A 17,378-nucleotide genomic window follows, 5' to 3' on the forward strand; every position below is an offset into this window, starting at 1 on the left:
GACAAAGATATTTGTAAATATATGCTGAGATGTGCTCTCTCTCCTGAAATATTGTTAACTTAGATTATGGGACAGAGAAAATAACTGGAACTTTGAGATGGAGACCTGGGTTATAGTTCAGGTCTAGTTCCCTAACAGCAATGTGGCTTGGATAAAGCTCTCAACCTTCTTGAGTTTGTTTTTTCATTTGAAAAACAAGGCAAGCCCCCAAATATCTCCGCTTCCTACCTTACAAACAGTAAAGCTCTCTTCCACTGAAAGGCATTTCATGGTAAGCAGCTCCCAGGTCCTTGGATCCGCTCCTTTCATCTTTGCTACTGTTACTTTAGTGACACATTATTAGAAGTTTATGAGAAGCCGTTTAGATTTTCTTTACATTTAATGTTCTGTTGTTAACTCTCTGTGAAGCTGACTAATTTGAAGCGATTTAAAAGTCTAAAGTTGAAGATGCTCTGATGACTGTGCTATTTTAGCATGAAAGATAAAAACAGCAAGGTGAGGAAAGAGTGAAACATCACTGCTACTGTTTATGACTTCATTATACCAACACGGATCCAACAACTTCCAAGAGTGAGAAAAAAGACGACGATGCAACAAGGGAAAACAATACATTTATTAAGAAGCATGAAAATGCAAAAACTCATTTATAAATAAATGTACTATAATCTACCCAGTGAAAAAATAGCTAAAATCCATGAATAAAATGGATTTTATTTTTGAAATGATTACATATTTAATCTCCAATAACTTCCTCCTCCATCATGATCTCTTAGTACCAGCAATTTCACAATGGTCATAGAAAAAGCTGTTACCAATGATTATCACATAAGAGGAAATTTTTTGAGAATTTTCTTTAAAAATGAACCAGTGCAAACAAATTCAGATTATAAGGGATACAGTTAAGACCTGGGCTTATCTTCAGAAAAGTAGAAAATAAAAACCCCAAACATTTATTCATTAAGAAATTAAAAAGCAAACAGTTTGATCACTGAAAAATAATATGTATGGATATTATAAAACATTTTTAACTACAGATTGCAATAATTACATTTATAAATGTTGATTCAAGTACTAGTGTTCAATTAACATTCAAATTCCCATTAAAAGTAACACTAGATAAAGACACATGTAGACAATAATTCTTTTAATTAATATAACAACGAAAATCATGTCAACAGGAAGCAAATGACTCTTAAAATACTATATTTTTTGTCTGTAAATGATTTTTCACAGTCTGTATATTTTATCTGCGAGAACTCCATGAACATTTTACAACAGCTAATCGATAAGTCTTTTATATAAAATAACTCGATAATATAAACAAACATTCCAAAACACAATTTAGGTTAAAAAATAACAGGGCAGAAATCAGTTTTCTTTGGCAAGAAGTTGTTAATTCCTTACCAAATGTTGGTTTTCTGTTGTGAGACACTATCAGAAGACTTTTTGGTATTTACCAAAGAGCTACTTAATAAGCTGAAAAGAGTTCATAAACTAGGGTACCATGACAGCAACACAGAGTTTACGTCAAAGTTGCACTGAAATCAACATCGTTTCCTTGATTACTGCTGTTAATGGATCGTCCTTCAAATAGCTCCCTCCTAATTCTGGCCTGAGTTTCAGGTTTTAGTAAAAGTTCTTTTATCTGTTTCACTTTGGACTTCAGACCCATCCTTTCTCGATGCAAAGCTTCATTAATTAAGTCCTGGATTCCAATAGGTCTCTTGCCTACAGAAAAAAAATTTATAATCCAGTTTACGTACAAATGCCAATGAAAAACATTAAATATGGCACACTGTCTATCAAAAGAGGGCTTAAAAAAACCTTTAAAATGTTGCCCACATATTATAGAAAAGATTGCATTTCACCAAAAATATATAATTTACCTGAAACAAATTAACTGTAAATAAAGATCACTGCATAGCCACAGCATACATGGGACAGACATGAAATATTATGTGCTAACTACATGAATAATAATTTCAACAGTGATTATTTTAAACTTAGCACTTGTTAGCTGTGTTTCTGTTTTGGCCTCAGATAAAGTAGTCAGATGCCCTGCTAAGCAATATAAATGGCAGTATTCCAATTATGGCAAGGCCCCTTCCATAGCCTTTAATTTGAATCCATGAGCCATAACCCAAAGTTCCCTCTCCCTTGGTCGTGGCTGAGGGCAAGTGAAACCTGGGCCATTCTTCATTCATAAATTAATTTCTGCGAGTCCCGGCACTCCATTTCTCTTCTGTTGTGTTTCAGAAATGTAAACACATCAATCATGAAAGTATTAGGTAATCTCCATAGATTGGACAAGAGACACTTAAACAGCACACTGCAAATTAGTCCACTGACTCAGCAGAGGGGAGAAGAGATGCTTCTCACGGAGCAGTGGGGCCTGCCTGTATTTGGGTCTCATTTCCTGTTGTTGTCACTGTCAGTGCCATTCCTATCAGCCTCTTCAGTTTTCACAGAGTTCCCATCCCCTGGCTTGTTTTTGTTCTGTGTTTCTTCCAGATACTGCTGGACAGCCTTGAGCACTGCGTTCTCCACCAGCCTCTTACTGAGCCTTACCAGTTCAGCATCATCAGGCTCACCTCCATTCTTATCACCTACATTCCACAATAGAGAAGAGAGGTCACTGAGATCATATTACCATAGAAACTCAGCATGCAGGGGCCAGTTAGTTACAAGAGTAAGTGTCTATCTGGTACACTGAATCTGTAAATTCAAGAACACTGGCTTGGCTTTTCATTTGGTATTTGCAGAAGCAGGAGACTGCCAATTCCTGAAGACTTCAGATTGAGAAGTAGTTTTTAAGACCCAATCTAGAAATACCCTATCTAGAGCACCGAAAGTTTCCTATTTCTACACAGAATTTTTGTTTTTCTTTTATCCAAGGCCAATTGCTACTATTAAAGTCCATGTGCCCATTACCTGGAGCCTCAGATGTAAATGCACCAACTAGATCGGTGTCTGCTTCTCCTTCTCCACTACCAAATACCAGGTAGTCAAGATTTCCCTATCAGCTAACTACTTAGGATCACTAATTTTAAAATGTTTGGCCTATAGGTTAGTTGTTAATAAACTCTCAACACTCCCTTGAAGATAAAGGCAGTTATTCTGGGAACTGGTTTAATATAAGCTTGTAATGCTAATATTCTTTTAAATCTCAGTGCTATCACTGCAATTTAAAAAACAGGAAACTCTTCAAGGAGAAAAACAGGCTTATGTGAGTAAATTACTAGATGTTAATATTTAATAATATGCAGTGCTATCACTGCAATTTAAAAAATAGGAAGCTCTTCAAGGAGGAAAAGAGTTAGACAACAATATAATAATAGTAGGGGACTTCAATACTCCGCTTTCAAGAATGGATAGATCGTCCAGATAGGAAATCAATAAGGAAACACTGGACTTGAATTATATTTGAGACCAAATGAACCTAACAGATGTATCAAAATACTCTATCCAACAGCACCGGAGTACATATTCTTTTCAAGTGCATATAGAACAGGACAGATCATATGTTAGGTCACAAAACAAGTCTCAGCAAATTTTTTAAAAGACTGAAATTATACCATCTTTTCTGACCCCAACAGTATGAAACTACACATCAATGAAATGAAAACTGGAAAATTCACAAGTATGTGGAAATTAAACAACACACTCCTAAACAACTAATGAGTTAAAGATGAAATCAAAAGGGAAATCCAGAAATATCTTGTAATCAACAAAAATGGAAACACAACATAACAAAGCTTATGAGATACAGCAAAAGCAGTACTAAGAGGAAAGTTTAGAGCAATAGTGCCTACATTAAGAAAAAAGAGGAATATAGTCAATAATATTGTAATAACTTTGTACTACAGTTACTAGACATCATGGTGATCATATCATAAGGTATATAAATGTCAAATCACTATGTTGTACTTATGAAACTAATATATTGTGTGTCAACTATACTTTAATAAAAAAGAAAAAGATCTCAAGTTAACAACTTAAGTTTACATTTCCATGAACTAGAAAATGAGAGCTAAGCTCAAAATTAACAGGAAAAAGGTAACAAAGATAAATATCAGAGCAGAAATAAATGAGATAGAGAATAGAAAAACAATAAAAAAGATCAATGAAACTAAGTTTTTTTGAGAAAGGTAAGCAAAATTGACAAACCTTTAGCAAGAATTGCCAAGAAAAAAGACAGAGAGGACCCAAAAAAATAAAATTACAAATGAAAGAGGAGATATTACAACTGACCCACAGAAATACAAAGGAACATAAGAGACTACTAAGAAAAATTAAATGCCAATAAATTAGACAACCTAGAAGAAATGGATAAATTCCTAAAAATATACAACCTTTTAAGTCTTAATAATGAAGAAATAGAAAATCTGAACAGACCAATAACAAGTAAGATTGAATCAATCATCAAAAACATCCCAACAAAGAAAAGTCCAGGACAAGATAGCTTCATGGGTGAATTTTACAAACATTTAAAGAAGGATTAATGCCAATTCTTTTCACATTCTATCCAAAAAATGAAGAGGAGAGAACACTCCCAAACTCATTTTATGAGGTCATCATTACCCTGATACCAAAGCCATATAAGAACACTACAAAAAAGGAAACTCCAGGCCAATACCCTCTCAAATTTAGATGCAAAAATTCTCAACAAAATACTAGCAAACCAAATTCAACAGCACGTTAAGAGGCTCGTACACTATGATCATGTAAAAATTATCCCTAGGATGCAAGGATGGTTCAACATATGCAAATCAATCAATGTGATACACCACATTAACTCCAGTAAGATAACAGGGTTGTTTTTGAGTCTAATTCCAACTCAGTTTCCAAGATGCCTCTCAGGTCAAATGATACGTGTTTTCTCTGGGTCCATAATGAAGTGTCCCTGTTACTTCAAACATTAAAAAATTTAAAACACAAGAATCATCTCATAAAACATCAATTTTTTCTTCTGACCCTTCTATTTCTGTTTATTTTTTACTATCATCCAAGTCAACCAAGCTCAAAACAAGACTTCCACCATCTTTGACTCCTTCCTTTCCCTTGCCAACCCACTTAATCATCTGCTCTTCACAATTTCTCCCTTCTTCGATGTATCTGGTATAACTCCTCTATTTTAGTATTTCTAAAATGTCCCTATTATTTGCCATTGTCTCTACAGGAAAATTTAAATTTCCAAGGCTTTCCAAAATTTACTTTTGGTGATTGCCCACCACTGCAGAACTTCCACTCAGCTTCCAACATCTCCTCAGGAGCCTCCATACCATTTCCTATTTCTAGGCAGCCCTCCTTCTTCTCCCCATTTAAAATTCCACCTACTCCATGAAGCCTTCCCTGACTAACCAGCTAGAAGTGATGAGCTTCCACTCAATTCCAATAAGTCTCACTGCATGTATAGTAGATGGTCATTTGGTCATTCATTCAAGTATGTACTGAGGAACTACTATATACGTGGCTCTTCTAACCTATGCGGGATACAGCAGAGGAAAAAAAAAGTCCCACTAGTTTTCCTTTCTTAATTTCTTTACAAATTGTGAGCATTATTTATTAATATGCTTATTCGACAACTACTAATTCACTATCTGCTCTAATAAGACACAGTCGTAATTACAAAAACCATGTCCTAGGCTTCTCAGTTAGTTCCTATTCTTCTATTGTACAGAACAGTTTACTGAACCTAATAAGGGCTCAACAAATATTTGTCAGTCAAGTGAATTATTCATTTTGGAATTAGACTCAAAAACAACCCTGTTATCTTAAAGTCCTTGCAGGCAGTAACAACATTTTTAAAAGTTCTTATCTTCCTATAAGGATAGCACACAATGGCCAAAATTTAGATTTAATATTAAATTTAATTCAAGAGCAGAGGATTCCAGAATAATCCAAATATCCACATAAAAAATCTCCATCCACTTTGCCTGATAATCTAGGTCAGTATGCCAAAATATCCAGCCTATGAGACAAATATTAACTATCTACAATAACAAACTAACCAATCAACCAAAAGAATAGATTTATAAATAAAATATTCCAGATTTGTCCTGGATCCCTGCTTAACCTAATGATTTGACACAAAGCATCCTCAGACTATCAAGGTTAGCCTAGGAAAGAACCTATCAGAAGGCTCATCACAGAGCCCAGCAAAAATGCAGCAATTCAAGAAATGTATATCTTCATTCCAGTGTGTCCCACCTTTAGCAAATTTAATTCAGCTTAATTAAAAAGGAGCATCTTAAGTTATATGGCATTTTTCTCCTGCTTACGAATTAAATAAAGGTATCTGTCTCCCACAGTGACCTCTAAGATACATGACTACATTCATTTTACTTGAAGCCTAGTTACCAATGGCTGTTCAATATGCCAGTGCAAGGTACATAGACTATCTTTTGATATTCCAACAAAAGTAAACATAGAAATATTCCCAATGTATGCAATAAATTCTTGATAAAAACATTCTTTCTTGGTCTACTTGGGTTACTTAATATCATGTCTACTTAAAATGACAGATTATCCTTTATCTTCAACACTGTTATTTTAGACTCTCTCCAGAATATCTCTGATCCATTTCTTAGGAGAATACTAAAAATATAGAAGAAAGGTAGCAAAAAATTCTGTTACGCCCACTAACCCATACTGTCCCTAAAAGAACAGACTTAAACTTTCCAACAAACTTTAACCAAGCAATTCTACTTTCTTAAGAGCTGAAATATCATTAATTTATGGTATTATCAATGATTCTATTTTTGTTTATATTTAACCTGAGATCTCTGATATCAGCACAGCATAGGGATAATATTTATTTTTGTGGTAGAAAAAAGAAAGGAAAGAAAAGAAAGAAAAGAAAGAAAAGAAAGAAAAGAAAAGGAAAGAAAGAAAAAGAAAAAGAAAGAAAGAAAGAAAGAAAGAAAGACGAACGAACGAACGAACGATGATGAAGAATGAAGACGACGACGACGACGACGAAGAAGATGACGAAGAAGAAAGAAAAAGAAAATAAGCGAACTCTTTTGTGGTAGCAAGAATATTTTCTACCTACAAGGATAATTTAGGATCAACATTAATGTGGTTCGACTGTACTAATGTGTGAGCTAATCAAAAATTAGTAAATTGGTATCACATGAAGGGCTCTAGAAATCATCACCATCCCCAACCCACTACCATTATCTAGGTGCCTATATGTCCTGACAGTAGTAAATCACACTAATATATATATTTTTATGCCAGATGGCCAATGTGCCAATATCATAATGAGGTTTAAGGGAGGCACATCTCATACAAAAGTGTGACCACCCAATCATCAAGCTTACAAACTACAAAAGAATCACAGCGCTAATATTTTTTAAAAGAGAACCAAAACAATCTTCATTACAATGCCAGATAAGACAAAAGGAGAAAGTGTAACCACATTAAAAGTTCTCACTTGTTCCAATCAAAATCCCAGCAAACTAGTTTGTGAATATCAATAAACTGATTCTAAAGTTTATATGGAGAGGCAAAAAAACCCCAAATCATAATGGCCAAGACAACACTGAAGAAGAACAAAGCTGAAAGATTTACATAAGCCTACTTCAAGACTAACTATAAAGCTATAGTAATCAAGACAGTGGTGCTGGCCGAAGAATAGACACATATCTCACTGGAACAGAATAGAGAGCCCAGAAATAGACCTGCACAAATATAGTCAATCAATCCTTGAAAAAGTAGTAAAACCAATACAATGAAGCAAAGCTAATCTCTTCGACAAATGATGCTGGAACAACTGAACATCCTCATGCAACAAACAAAAAAATGAATCTAAACATAGACCTTGCACACTTCCCAAAAATTAATTCAAATGGATCAGAGACGTAAATATAAAATGTAAAACTATAAAACTCCTAGAAGATAACAGGAGGAAACCTAGATGACCTGGGGTATGGCAATGTCTTTCTAGATACAACATCAAAGACACATTACATGAAAGAAAAAAGTGATAAGCCGCGCTTCACTAAATTTAAAAACTTCTGTTCTGTAAAAGACGATGTCAGGAGAATGAGAAGACAAGGCACAGATTGGGAGAAAATATTTGCAAAAGACACATCTAATAAAGGATTTATCTAAAATATGCAGAGAACCCTTCAAATTCAATAGTGAGAAAACAAACAACACAATTGAAAAATAGACCAAATATCTTAATCCATACCTCACCAAAGAATATATACAGATGGCAGAGAAGCATATGAAATGATGCTCCACATCATATGTCATCAGGGAAATGCAAATCAAAATGAGATATCACTACACATCTATCAGAATGGCCAAAATCCAAAACATGGATAACACTAAATGCTGACAATGATATGGAACAACAAGAACTCTCATTCATTGCTGGTGGGAATGCAAAATGTTTTTGCCACTGTAGAAAACAGTTTGACAGTTTCTTACAAAACTAAATATATTCCTACCATACAATCCAGCAATCACACTCCTTGGTATTTACCCCAAAGAGCTGAAATTTTATGTCCACACAAAGCCTGCACATGGATATTTATAGCATCTTTATTCATAACTGCCAAAACTTGAAAACAACCAAGATGTCCTTCGTAGGTGAATGGATAAACTTTGGTATATCCAGATAATGGAATATTATTCAGCCCCAAAAACAAATGAGTTATTAAGCCATGAAAAGACAATAAAGAACCTTAAATACATATTACTAAGTGAAAGAAACCAATCTGAAAAGGCTACATACTGGACAATTCCAACTATCTGATGTTCTGGAAAGGGCAAAACTGTGGAGACCATAAAAAGATCAGTGGTTGCCAGGGGATGAGGGGGAAGAGAGAGAGGAATAAATAAGCAGAGCACAAAAGATTTTTAGGGCAGTGGAAATATTCCGCATGATGCCATAATGATGGATACATGTCATTACACATTTGTCCAAACCCACAGAATGTGCATCACCAAGAGTGAACCATAATGTAAAACTGTGGACTTTGTGATTACAATGTGTCACTGTAGGTTCATCAATTATCTTTAGGACTTCTCTTTTTCAGTCTGTAATGTCAGTTCTCTGAGTCCATACTATGATACACATTGTTCCCCAATTTTTACAGTAATGCTGTCATTTCTTACTGAAAACCTTGGTGATGTGATGGAACTACTGTTAGTGACATGATAGAACTTCTAACATGTATGTAAGGATGGAATAGTATGATAAACAAGGAGCCTGAAATGCAATTCTGCCATTTTCTACCTGCACAGCCTTGTTCACAATCTTTCCAAACCTAAATTCCCCTTCAATAGGCCACTCATGAGGATAATATACCTTGCCTTGTTATTGAAAGCATTAGAAATAAAGTGTAGAAAGTGCCTACCATTGTGCCTGGAACACAGTAGACTTTCAAAATATGGCAGTCATTTTATTAGTACATTTTACACATGTGTTATGATTAAGAAGAATGTGTCCAATACCTACTAAACACCAATCAATAATTTATTCACTTTACTATGTGCCACAACTATTTAAAAATAAACAAAATATTGTCTCTGAGCACACAGAAGTCAGTCTAGGAAGATGACCAGTATACAATGATTGCAAAACAATAGGTTAAATGCTGTAACAGAAAATGTTCAAGGTCAGTGGAGTTAGGAAGAGATAACAAGGTTAATTGAGTTTCACAGAGGAGATATTTCGCCTCAGTAAATAAGAGTTTCTGGGCATGAAGTTAAGGGGAAGAGGGAAAGTTTTCCAGACATAACAAAGGGATAGCGTGTCTGCAGAAGAATAAAAACACATGACTCATTCGAGGAACTGGAAGTACTTCCATGGTACCAGCATAAAGAGTTCAGAGTTTCGTGGGTGAGGTTGAGCTGGTGTAGGAGGAAAGAAGGCTAGAGAGCAGGTAGGAATGAAGGGCCCTACGTACCATGCTACGGAGTCTAAGTTCATTCTATAGGCAATAGGGAGCTATTGATGGATTTTCAGCATGGACTATTTTAGAAAATTCACTGACATAGCCATGTGGGATACCTGAACTGTGGTTGATGCAGTAGGAAAGTAAGGGACATATTACAGAGAAAGTTAAGAAAGAGAATTGCAGAACCATAGGGCCAACTTAATTAGGGAGAGTGTTAAGGAAAGAGGAAGGGAGGTAAAAAATATGTATATATAAAGAAATAACGGCAAAAAATGTTTAATATTCAATAAAAACTGTAACCCTAAAATCAAGAAGCTCAAAAAATATTAAGTATAAGGAATGTAAAGAAAATCACACCAAGGAACACCATGATCAAATCACTGAAAACCAATATTAAGAGGAAATCATAAAAGTAGTTAAAGGAAAAAGGATGCATTATGTCCGGAGGAACAAACACAATAATTATGGCAGACTTACTTATAAGAAACAATACAAGGTAAAAGATTAACAGTACAACATCTTTAAAGTGCTGAAAGAGAAAGCAACAAAAAATTCTTTATTTGGACATATTATCTTTCAAAAATGAGGGTGAAAGATTTTTTTTTCAGACATACGGATGCTAAGTTAATTCATCATCAGCCAATCAGCACTTAGAAAAAATGTTAAAGGAAAAACTTCAGGCAGTAGGAAAATGATACCAGATGGAGATTCGGATCTACTTAAAGACAAGAAGAGAACTAAAACCTGTACATGTGTAGGTAAAAATAAAAAGCGCTCTCTATTCTTAATCTCTTTCAAAGACAAATATCTGTTTTACATGGAGTTTATAAAATATGTAGAAATAAAGTGTATGGCAACAATAATACAAAGACCAAGAGAGAAAATGGAAATAACTGTAAGCCTGTTATGTTAAATGTGAAGTGGTATATTACTTGAAGGCACACCATCATAAGTTAAGAATGTATACTTTAAAACCCTAGAGCAACCACTAAAGTAAAAATAAAAAAGAGTCATAACTAATAAACCACTAATGGACATCGATGGAATCCTAAAGCTTCTTAATACAAAATAAGGCAGTAGAAGAGGAGAAAAAGGAACGAAGAGCAGATGGGAAAGTAGAAAACAACAAGCAAAGTGGGAGATTTAAACTCACCCATATTGATAATCACATAAAACGTAAAATGGTTTTAACACTCCAATAAAAGTCAAAGGTTGTTAATATGGATAAAAGATAAGAATCAACTATGATGTCTATAAAAAATTGACTTCAAATGTAAAGACACAGACAAGTTTAAGGTAAAAGGATAGAAAACTATACACCATGCTAATGCTAATCAAAAGAAAGATAGAGAATCAATATCAGACAAAGCAGATTTCAGAAAAAAAGAATATTTTCTGAGATTTTAAAAAACGGCATTTTATAATTATAATAGAGTCAATTCATCAAGAGGATCTGAAAATCCTGAATGTGTATCCACCTAATCACAAAAGCTTCAAAGCATCTAAAGTGAAAACTGATAGAACTGAAAGGATGGTAGGTAATCCACAATTATACAGACGGTCCCTGATTTTCGATGGTTCAACTTATGATTTTTTGATTTTACAATGGTGTGAAAGTGATATGCATTCAGTAGAAACTATAGTTCAAATTCTGAATTCTGATCTTTTTCCAGACTAGCAGTATGTGATATAATACTCTCTCATGATGCTGGCAGCAGCAATGAGATAATTTTGCCCAACTGTAGGCTAATGTAAATGAGTTCTCAGCTCATTTAATGTAGACTAGGCTAAGCTATGATGTTCAGGTTAGGCGTATCAAATGCATTTTCGACAGGATATTTTCAATTTACAATGGGCTTATCAGGATGTAACACCATTGTAAATCACAGAGAATCTGTAGTTTGGGATTTCAAGACCATTCTTATAGCTGATAGAACAAGAAGAGAAAAATTCAGTAAGAACACAGAAGAATTGAACAGTATTAACCAAATCCACCTAACTGACAATTATAGAACACTCTATCAAACAGTAGAATACATTCTTTTTAGTGTACAGAAACCCTACAAGAGGAGATCATATGCTAAGGCATAAAACAAGTCTCAATAAATTTAGAATTACTGAACTCATCTAATTCATGTTCACAAACCACAATGGAATCAAAAAATCAACAACATAAAGATTTCTTGACAATCACCCAATTATTTAGAAATTAAACAACGTAATTCTAAATAATCCATGGACTAAAGAAGAAATCAAAAGCAAATTAGAAAATATTTTGAACTGAATGAAAATTGAAACACGACATATCAAATTTGTGGAATACAGCTAAAGCTGTTCTTAGAGGGAAATTTATTCTATTAAATGCTTATATTAGAAAATAAGAAAGATCTCAAATCAGTTATCAAAGCTACCGCATTAAGAAAACAGAAAAAGAGGAGCAGATTAACTCCAAGTAAACAGAAAGGAAATAATAAAGATAATAGCAGAATGAAATAGAAAACAGATAAACAGCTAAGAAAAATCAATAACACCAAAGGCTGGTTATTTAAAAAATAAATCAATAAAACTGATAAATCTCTATCCAGACTGAGCAGAAACAAAAAGTGTATATATTACCAATATCAGGAATGGGAGAGAGAACATCAGTATCATTTGTACAGACATTAAGAAGATAATAATGAAATGTTGTGCAAAATTTTATGCCAATAGATACAACAAACTAGATGAAATGAGTACACTCTTTAAAAGACACGAATGAATTGTATTTGAAAAGAAAAAGGTAAGTTAAATAGCCCTATTAAAGAATTTTAAATTGTAGTTTAAAAATCTTTCAACAGAGTAGCCCAGATGGCTTCACTGTTGGTTAATTCTACCAACTATTTCTGGAAGAAATTTTACCAATTTACAAAATCTTCCAGGAAAACAAAGAAAGAGGAAACACTCCCCAACTCATTCTGTGATCCCTAAACCAGATAGACATGGTGGGGGAAAAAAAAAAAAAAAAAAAAAGAAAAGAAAACTACAGACCAACATCCCTCACAAATACACAAAAATCCTTAAGAAAAATCACCATACCAAATATAGCAATATAGGAAAAACATAATAAATCATAACTAAGAGGAGTTTATTCCAGAAATGCAAGGTTGAGTTAACACTTGAAAATCAGTCAGTATAATCCACCATACTAACAGACTAAATAAGCAAATATGGTCATCTCAATACATTAAGAAAAAGAATTTGACAAAATCCAATACCCATTCATGATAACCACTCTCAGCAAACTAAAATAGAAAGAAACACCTATAGGCTGAAAGAGTAGCTATGAAAACTACAGTAACATCATACTTACTGGTAAAAGACTGAATGAATTTCCCCTAAAATCAGAAAACAAGATAAAAATACCTGCTCTCATAAAAATACCTGCTCTCAGCACTACTACTCAGCGTTGTACTCTAAGTCTTAGCCGATGTGATGAGACAAAAAAAAAAAAAAAAAGAATGAAAAGCCTCTTGATTGAAGTAGTAGGAAAATTGTCTTCATTCACAGAATACATAATTGTCTACCTAGAAATCCTAAAGAGTCTACAAAAATGGGTTTAGCAAGGTCACAGGATACAAGGACTATATTTTAAAAAGTCAAATGTATTTCTATATATTAGCCATAAACTGAAAATTGAAAAAATTAAAATACCATTTTAATAGCATAAAATGTGAAATAGGGACAAGTCAACAAAATGCACGTAACCCCTATACACTGAAAACTACAAAATTTCCTTAAAAAATTAGATAAAACCTAAATAAATCCTACCAGGTTATTTCACAGAAATAACAAGCTAATTTAAAATGTATATAAAAATGTAAAGGAACTAAAAGAGCAAAACAATTTTTTTTTAAAAAAGGACAGTTTGAAGACATACTACCTGATTTTAAAACTTGTGATGAAGCTATAGAAACAGAGACAGTGCAGTATTAGCGTATAGACATATAAATCAATGAAACAAAACAGAAAATCCAGAAATAGACTCCCAAACTTATAACCCACTGATTTTCAACAAAGGTGCCAAGACAATCAACACAGAGAGAATAATCTTTTAAGAAATGGTGCTAGCACAATAGTATAACCATATGCAAAAAAGAACCTCTACCCTTATCTCACATCATATACAAAAATGAACTCAAAATGGTCACAGATCTAATATAAGAACTAAAAGTAGAAAGTGTCTAAAAGAAAATATAGAACTTCTTAGTGACCTTGGATTAGGCAAAGATTCTTAAACAGGACACCAAAAACAGCCTACGAAAAAAAAAAGGATAAATTGAATTTAATCAAAATGTAAAATTTGTCTATCCCATCTGATCTCAGAAGCTAAGCAGGGTCGAGCCTGCTTAGTACTTGGATGGGAGACCACCTAGGAAGACCAGGTGCTGTAGGCATTAAAAAAAAAAAAAAAGTAAAACTTTTGCTCTTCTTTAAGACACTGGGAAAAAATATTTATAAAACATATCAGTTAAAAAAAAATGTATCCAGAATACAAAAAGAACTCTCACAACTTAATAAGAAAAAAAATGGCAAAAATAATTGAAGAGTTACTTCACAAAAGATGTACAGATGGCCAATAAACATGTAAAAAGATACTCAACATTGTTAGTCATCAGGGAAATGCAAATTAAGGTCACAATGAGATACCACTATTCACCCACTAAAATTAAAATTAGAAAGAATAACAATATCAAGTGTTGGTGAAGATGTGAAGCAACTAGAGTTTCTGCTGCTGGTGGGAATGCAAAATGGTATAGCCAGTTTGTAAAAACAGTTTAGAAATTTCTCATAAAAGTTTTTCTTATGAAAGTTGGCCATATTCCTACCATGCAACCCAGCGATCTCATTTTTTCCTAGAATTGAAAACAAGTGAAATAAAAGCAAATGCTCACACAAAAGCCTATACATGAATGTTTGCAGTAGCTTTATTTATAATTGCCCCAAACTAGAAACAACGCAAATATCCTTTAACTGGAGAATTAATCAATAAGCTATGGTATATCCATATAATGGAATAGTACTCAGCAATACAAAGGACTGAATACTGAAACATGCAACAAACAGATAAATCTAAAGTGCATTATGCTAAGTGAAAAAAGCCAGAGTCAAAAGGCCACATATTGTATGATTCATTTTTATGACATTATGGAAAAGACAAAACTATCTGTACTGAAACAGACCATAGATTGCCAGGGGCTGGGGATGAGGGCAGAGGTTGACTACAAAAGAGCATGAAAGAATTCGGGAGATAATGGAACAGTTCACAGTCTGAGTTGTGGTGGTGGTTTACATGATTCTATATCAATTAAAAATCACAGAACTGTACACACAAAAAAGGAGTGAATTTTACTGTATGCAATTTGTACTTCAATTTAAAAAAATACTAATGAGAATTTTTTCGCCATGATGAGGGACCATATAGGGGTCTATTGGGATCAACAAGTGGACTTGCTGAATAGACTAGAGCTCTGCCACTCTGCTATTAGCATGTAGCCTATAAAGAGAAGGACTTTCTCAGTTCCTCTCTCTGTTCTAAGATACACATCTCAACTGTAATATCTGCAGTCTCTCATACTACAGGCCTCTGATTCTTAGCTCTTTCTTTCTGAATCATATTTTTTCTGTTGTGCTCAATATCGAAATTTGAAAACTAATTTCCAGCGAAATAGACTAGAATGGTTTCTGACCATGAATGAAAACCAAATCATTTTAATTCTCCCTCTTCAGTGTATCAGACATATATCATTTGCTCCAACCTGTTCAAGTCTGCTCTAATTTGCTCAAAAAGAACAAACTAAATTGGTACTTTGTACTTGATTGACAAGTGATCACCATCATTCTGCTGTTGAAATCTATTTCCAAGGGGCACTGTGCTCATTGTGGTTTGTTTTGCTCACTTAGTTTGCCTTGTTTTGTTTATAGACTCCTATCTACTGTTCAACATCATAAATTGTTCCCTATTCATATATACCATGGTCTCTATCTATATAAACATAATTGTTTCCTCCCTGAATTTTGATTCCTATATTTATTCAGGTCGGAAAGTAAGAAGTTCTCAATATCCCTGATTGTTTGCACAGACTACACTGACATTTTGTGAAAACTAGATGAAAGGTGAAATTTGAACAGTGATAAAAATAGCAGACATTCCAAACACAAGTCCTGGTGCAAAGGAATATCAACAGAAGTATAGCTATCATTGGAAAATTATTCTTATGACAAAGAAGAAATATAGTTTCAAACATGTCAGAAGCATACATTTTTGAGTAATCATGCTCTTTGGCAGAAAAACAAGGCTGGAAAATGAGCATTGCTTCAAATCTTAAAATTATTATGTTCATGTAATGTATTATCATCTATTAAGAAAATGTTACATAAAACAAAAGCATTCCTAGCTAGAATTCATTTTCACTTGTTTGGCTAACACTCCTACTCATCATAATATACATTTTTCTTTCTGGGTTGATATTCTAGGCTAGGAGTTGACTGAAGTAGAAATAAAGGTCGCTTTCCTGTTCTGAAGGCAATGTTCACCAAGGGAGATATCTAATCTGGTTAAATAAATAACTGTAAATAACACTCTACCTTTTTTATAAGCAATAAGGACACACACACACCCAGATCAGAGGGTTCGACAGGCTCAGAAAATCCCCCGTGGTGCCAGGTCACTAATAGCAATAACAGGAACACTTTCTTCCTTTCACTTAGATAACACTTCACACTTTTCAAAGTGCTTTCAGAAACATTATCTCATTTTGTTCTCAAAGAAACCTTATGAGGTAAAATAAGTGTTATTCTTCCCATATTACAAGTGAGAACAATAAAACACAAGAGGTTACATAAATTGTCTAAAATCGCAGAGAAGTGATATGAATCAGTAGCTCTCATTCAAAATCAGGAAAATTAGTTCATTCAGGACCACCACCACCACCACCACCCCACCACCCCGCCCCAGGCAGATACTCCACAGCAATCTGGCACACCCTCATCCTGAGAAAATAAAGGTATACTTGCGAGAAACACCACATAGTTTAATGACTCGTTGATTGGAAAACAGTAAATTTCAGGTTTCATTCTCGAATTGAAATTTTAAAACTAAGTAATGGATACTGATTAATACAGTACAATACTGTTCTTGTATCTTCCTTCCTTCTTCCATCTTTCTTTCCATGCACATTCACTGAGTACCCTCTATTTGTGATAAGCATTACTGCAATGAACAGAAATGAACCCCGCATGGGCCCAGCCTTTGCGACCCCTGCAATTTAGTTGTGGTTTGTCTAGGTAACTGAAGAACCTGCTCTAGTATAAAGTGAATGATGAGGACGGGGGGGGGGGCGGGGGAAGAAGATGAGGCTGGAAACATACACAGGGGAGAGACTATAAAGGTAGCAGGGCATACTGACGGGTGTGTATGTCATT

The 17,378-nt window shown here is 34.1% G+C and overlaps 1 protein-coding gene and 1 non-coding gene across 2 annotated transcripts in view; both read right to left on the reverse strand.

Annotated features, from left to right (window-relative positions):
* Positions 1-595: 595 nt before the first annotated feature.
* The window catches only part of AKAP7 (A-kinase anchoring protein 7), a 127,155-nt gene continuing 110,372 nt past the window's right edge, over positions 596-17,378 (reverse strand). Inside the window, exon 9 of the mRNA XM_023529817.1 lies at positions 596-2,606. Coding sequence (XP_023385585.1) covers positions 2,410-2,606 — 197 coding nt within the window. The 3' untranslated portion in view covers positions 596-2,409. The remainder of the gene's footprint in view (positions 2,607-17,378) is intronic.
* LOC111738785 lies at positions 7,237-7,340 on the reverse strand. Its single transcript, XR_002779979.1, has one exon. It is a non-coding gene; the product is annotated as a small nucleolar RNA U13 (small nucleolar RNA).

This window comes from Pteropus vampyrus, unplaced genomic scaffold, assembly GCF_000151845.1.
Source record: "Pteropus vampyrus isolate Shadow unplaced genomic scaffold, Pvam_2.0 Scaffold43, whole genome shotgun sequence".
Lineage (NCBI taxonomy): Eukaryota > Metazoa > Chordata > Mammalia > Chiroptera > Pteropodidae > Pteropus > Pteropus vampyrus.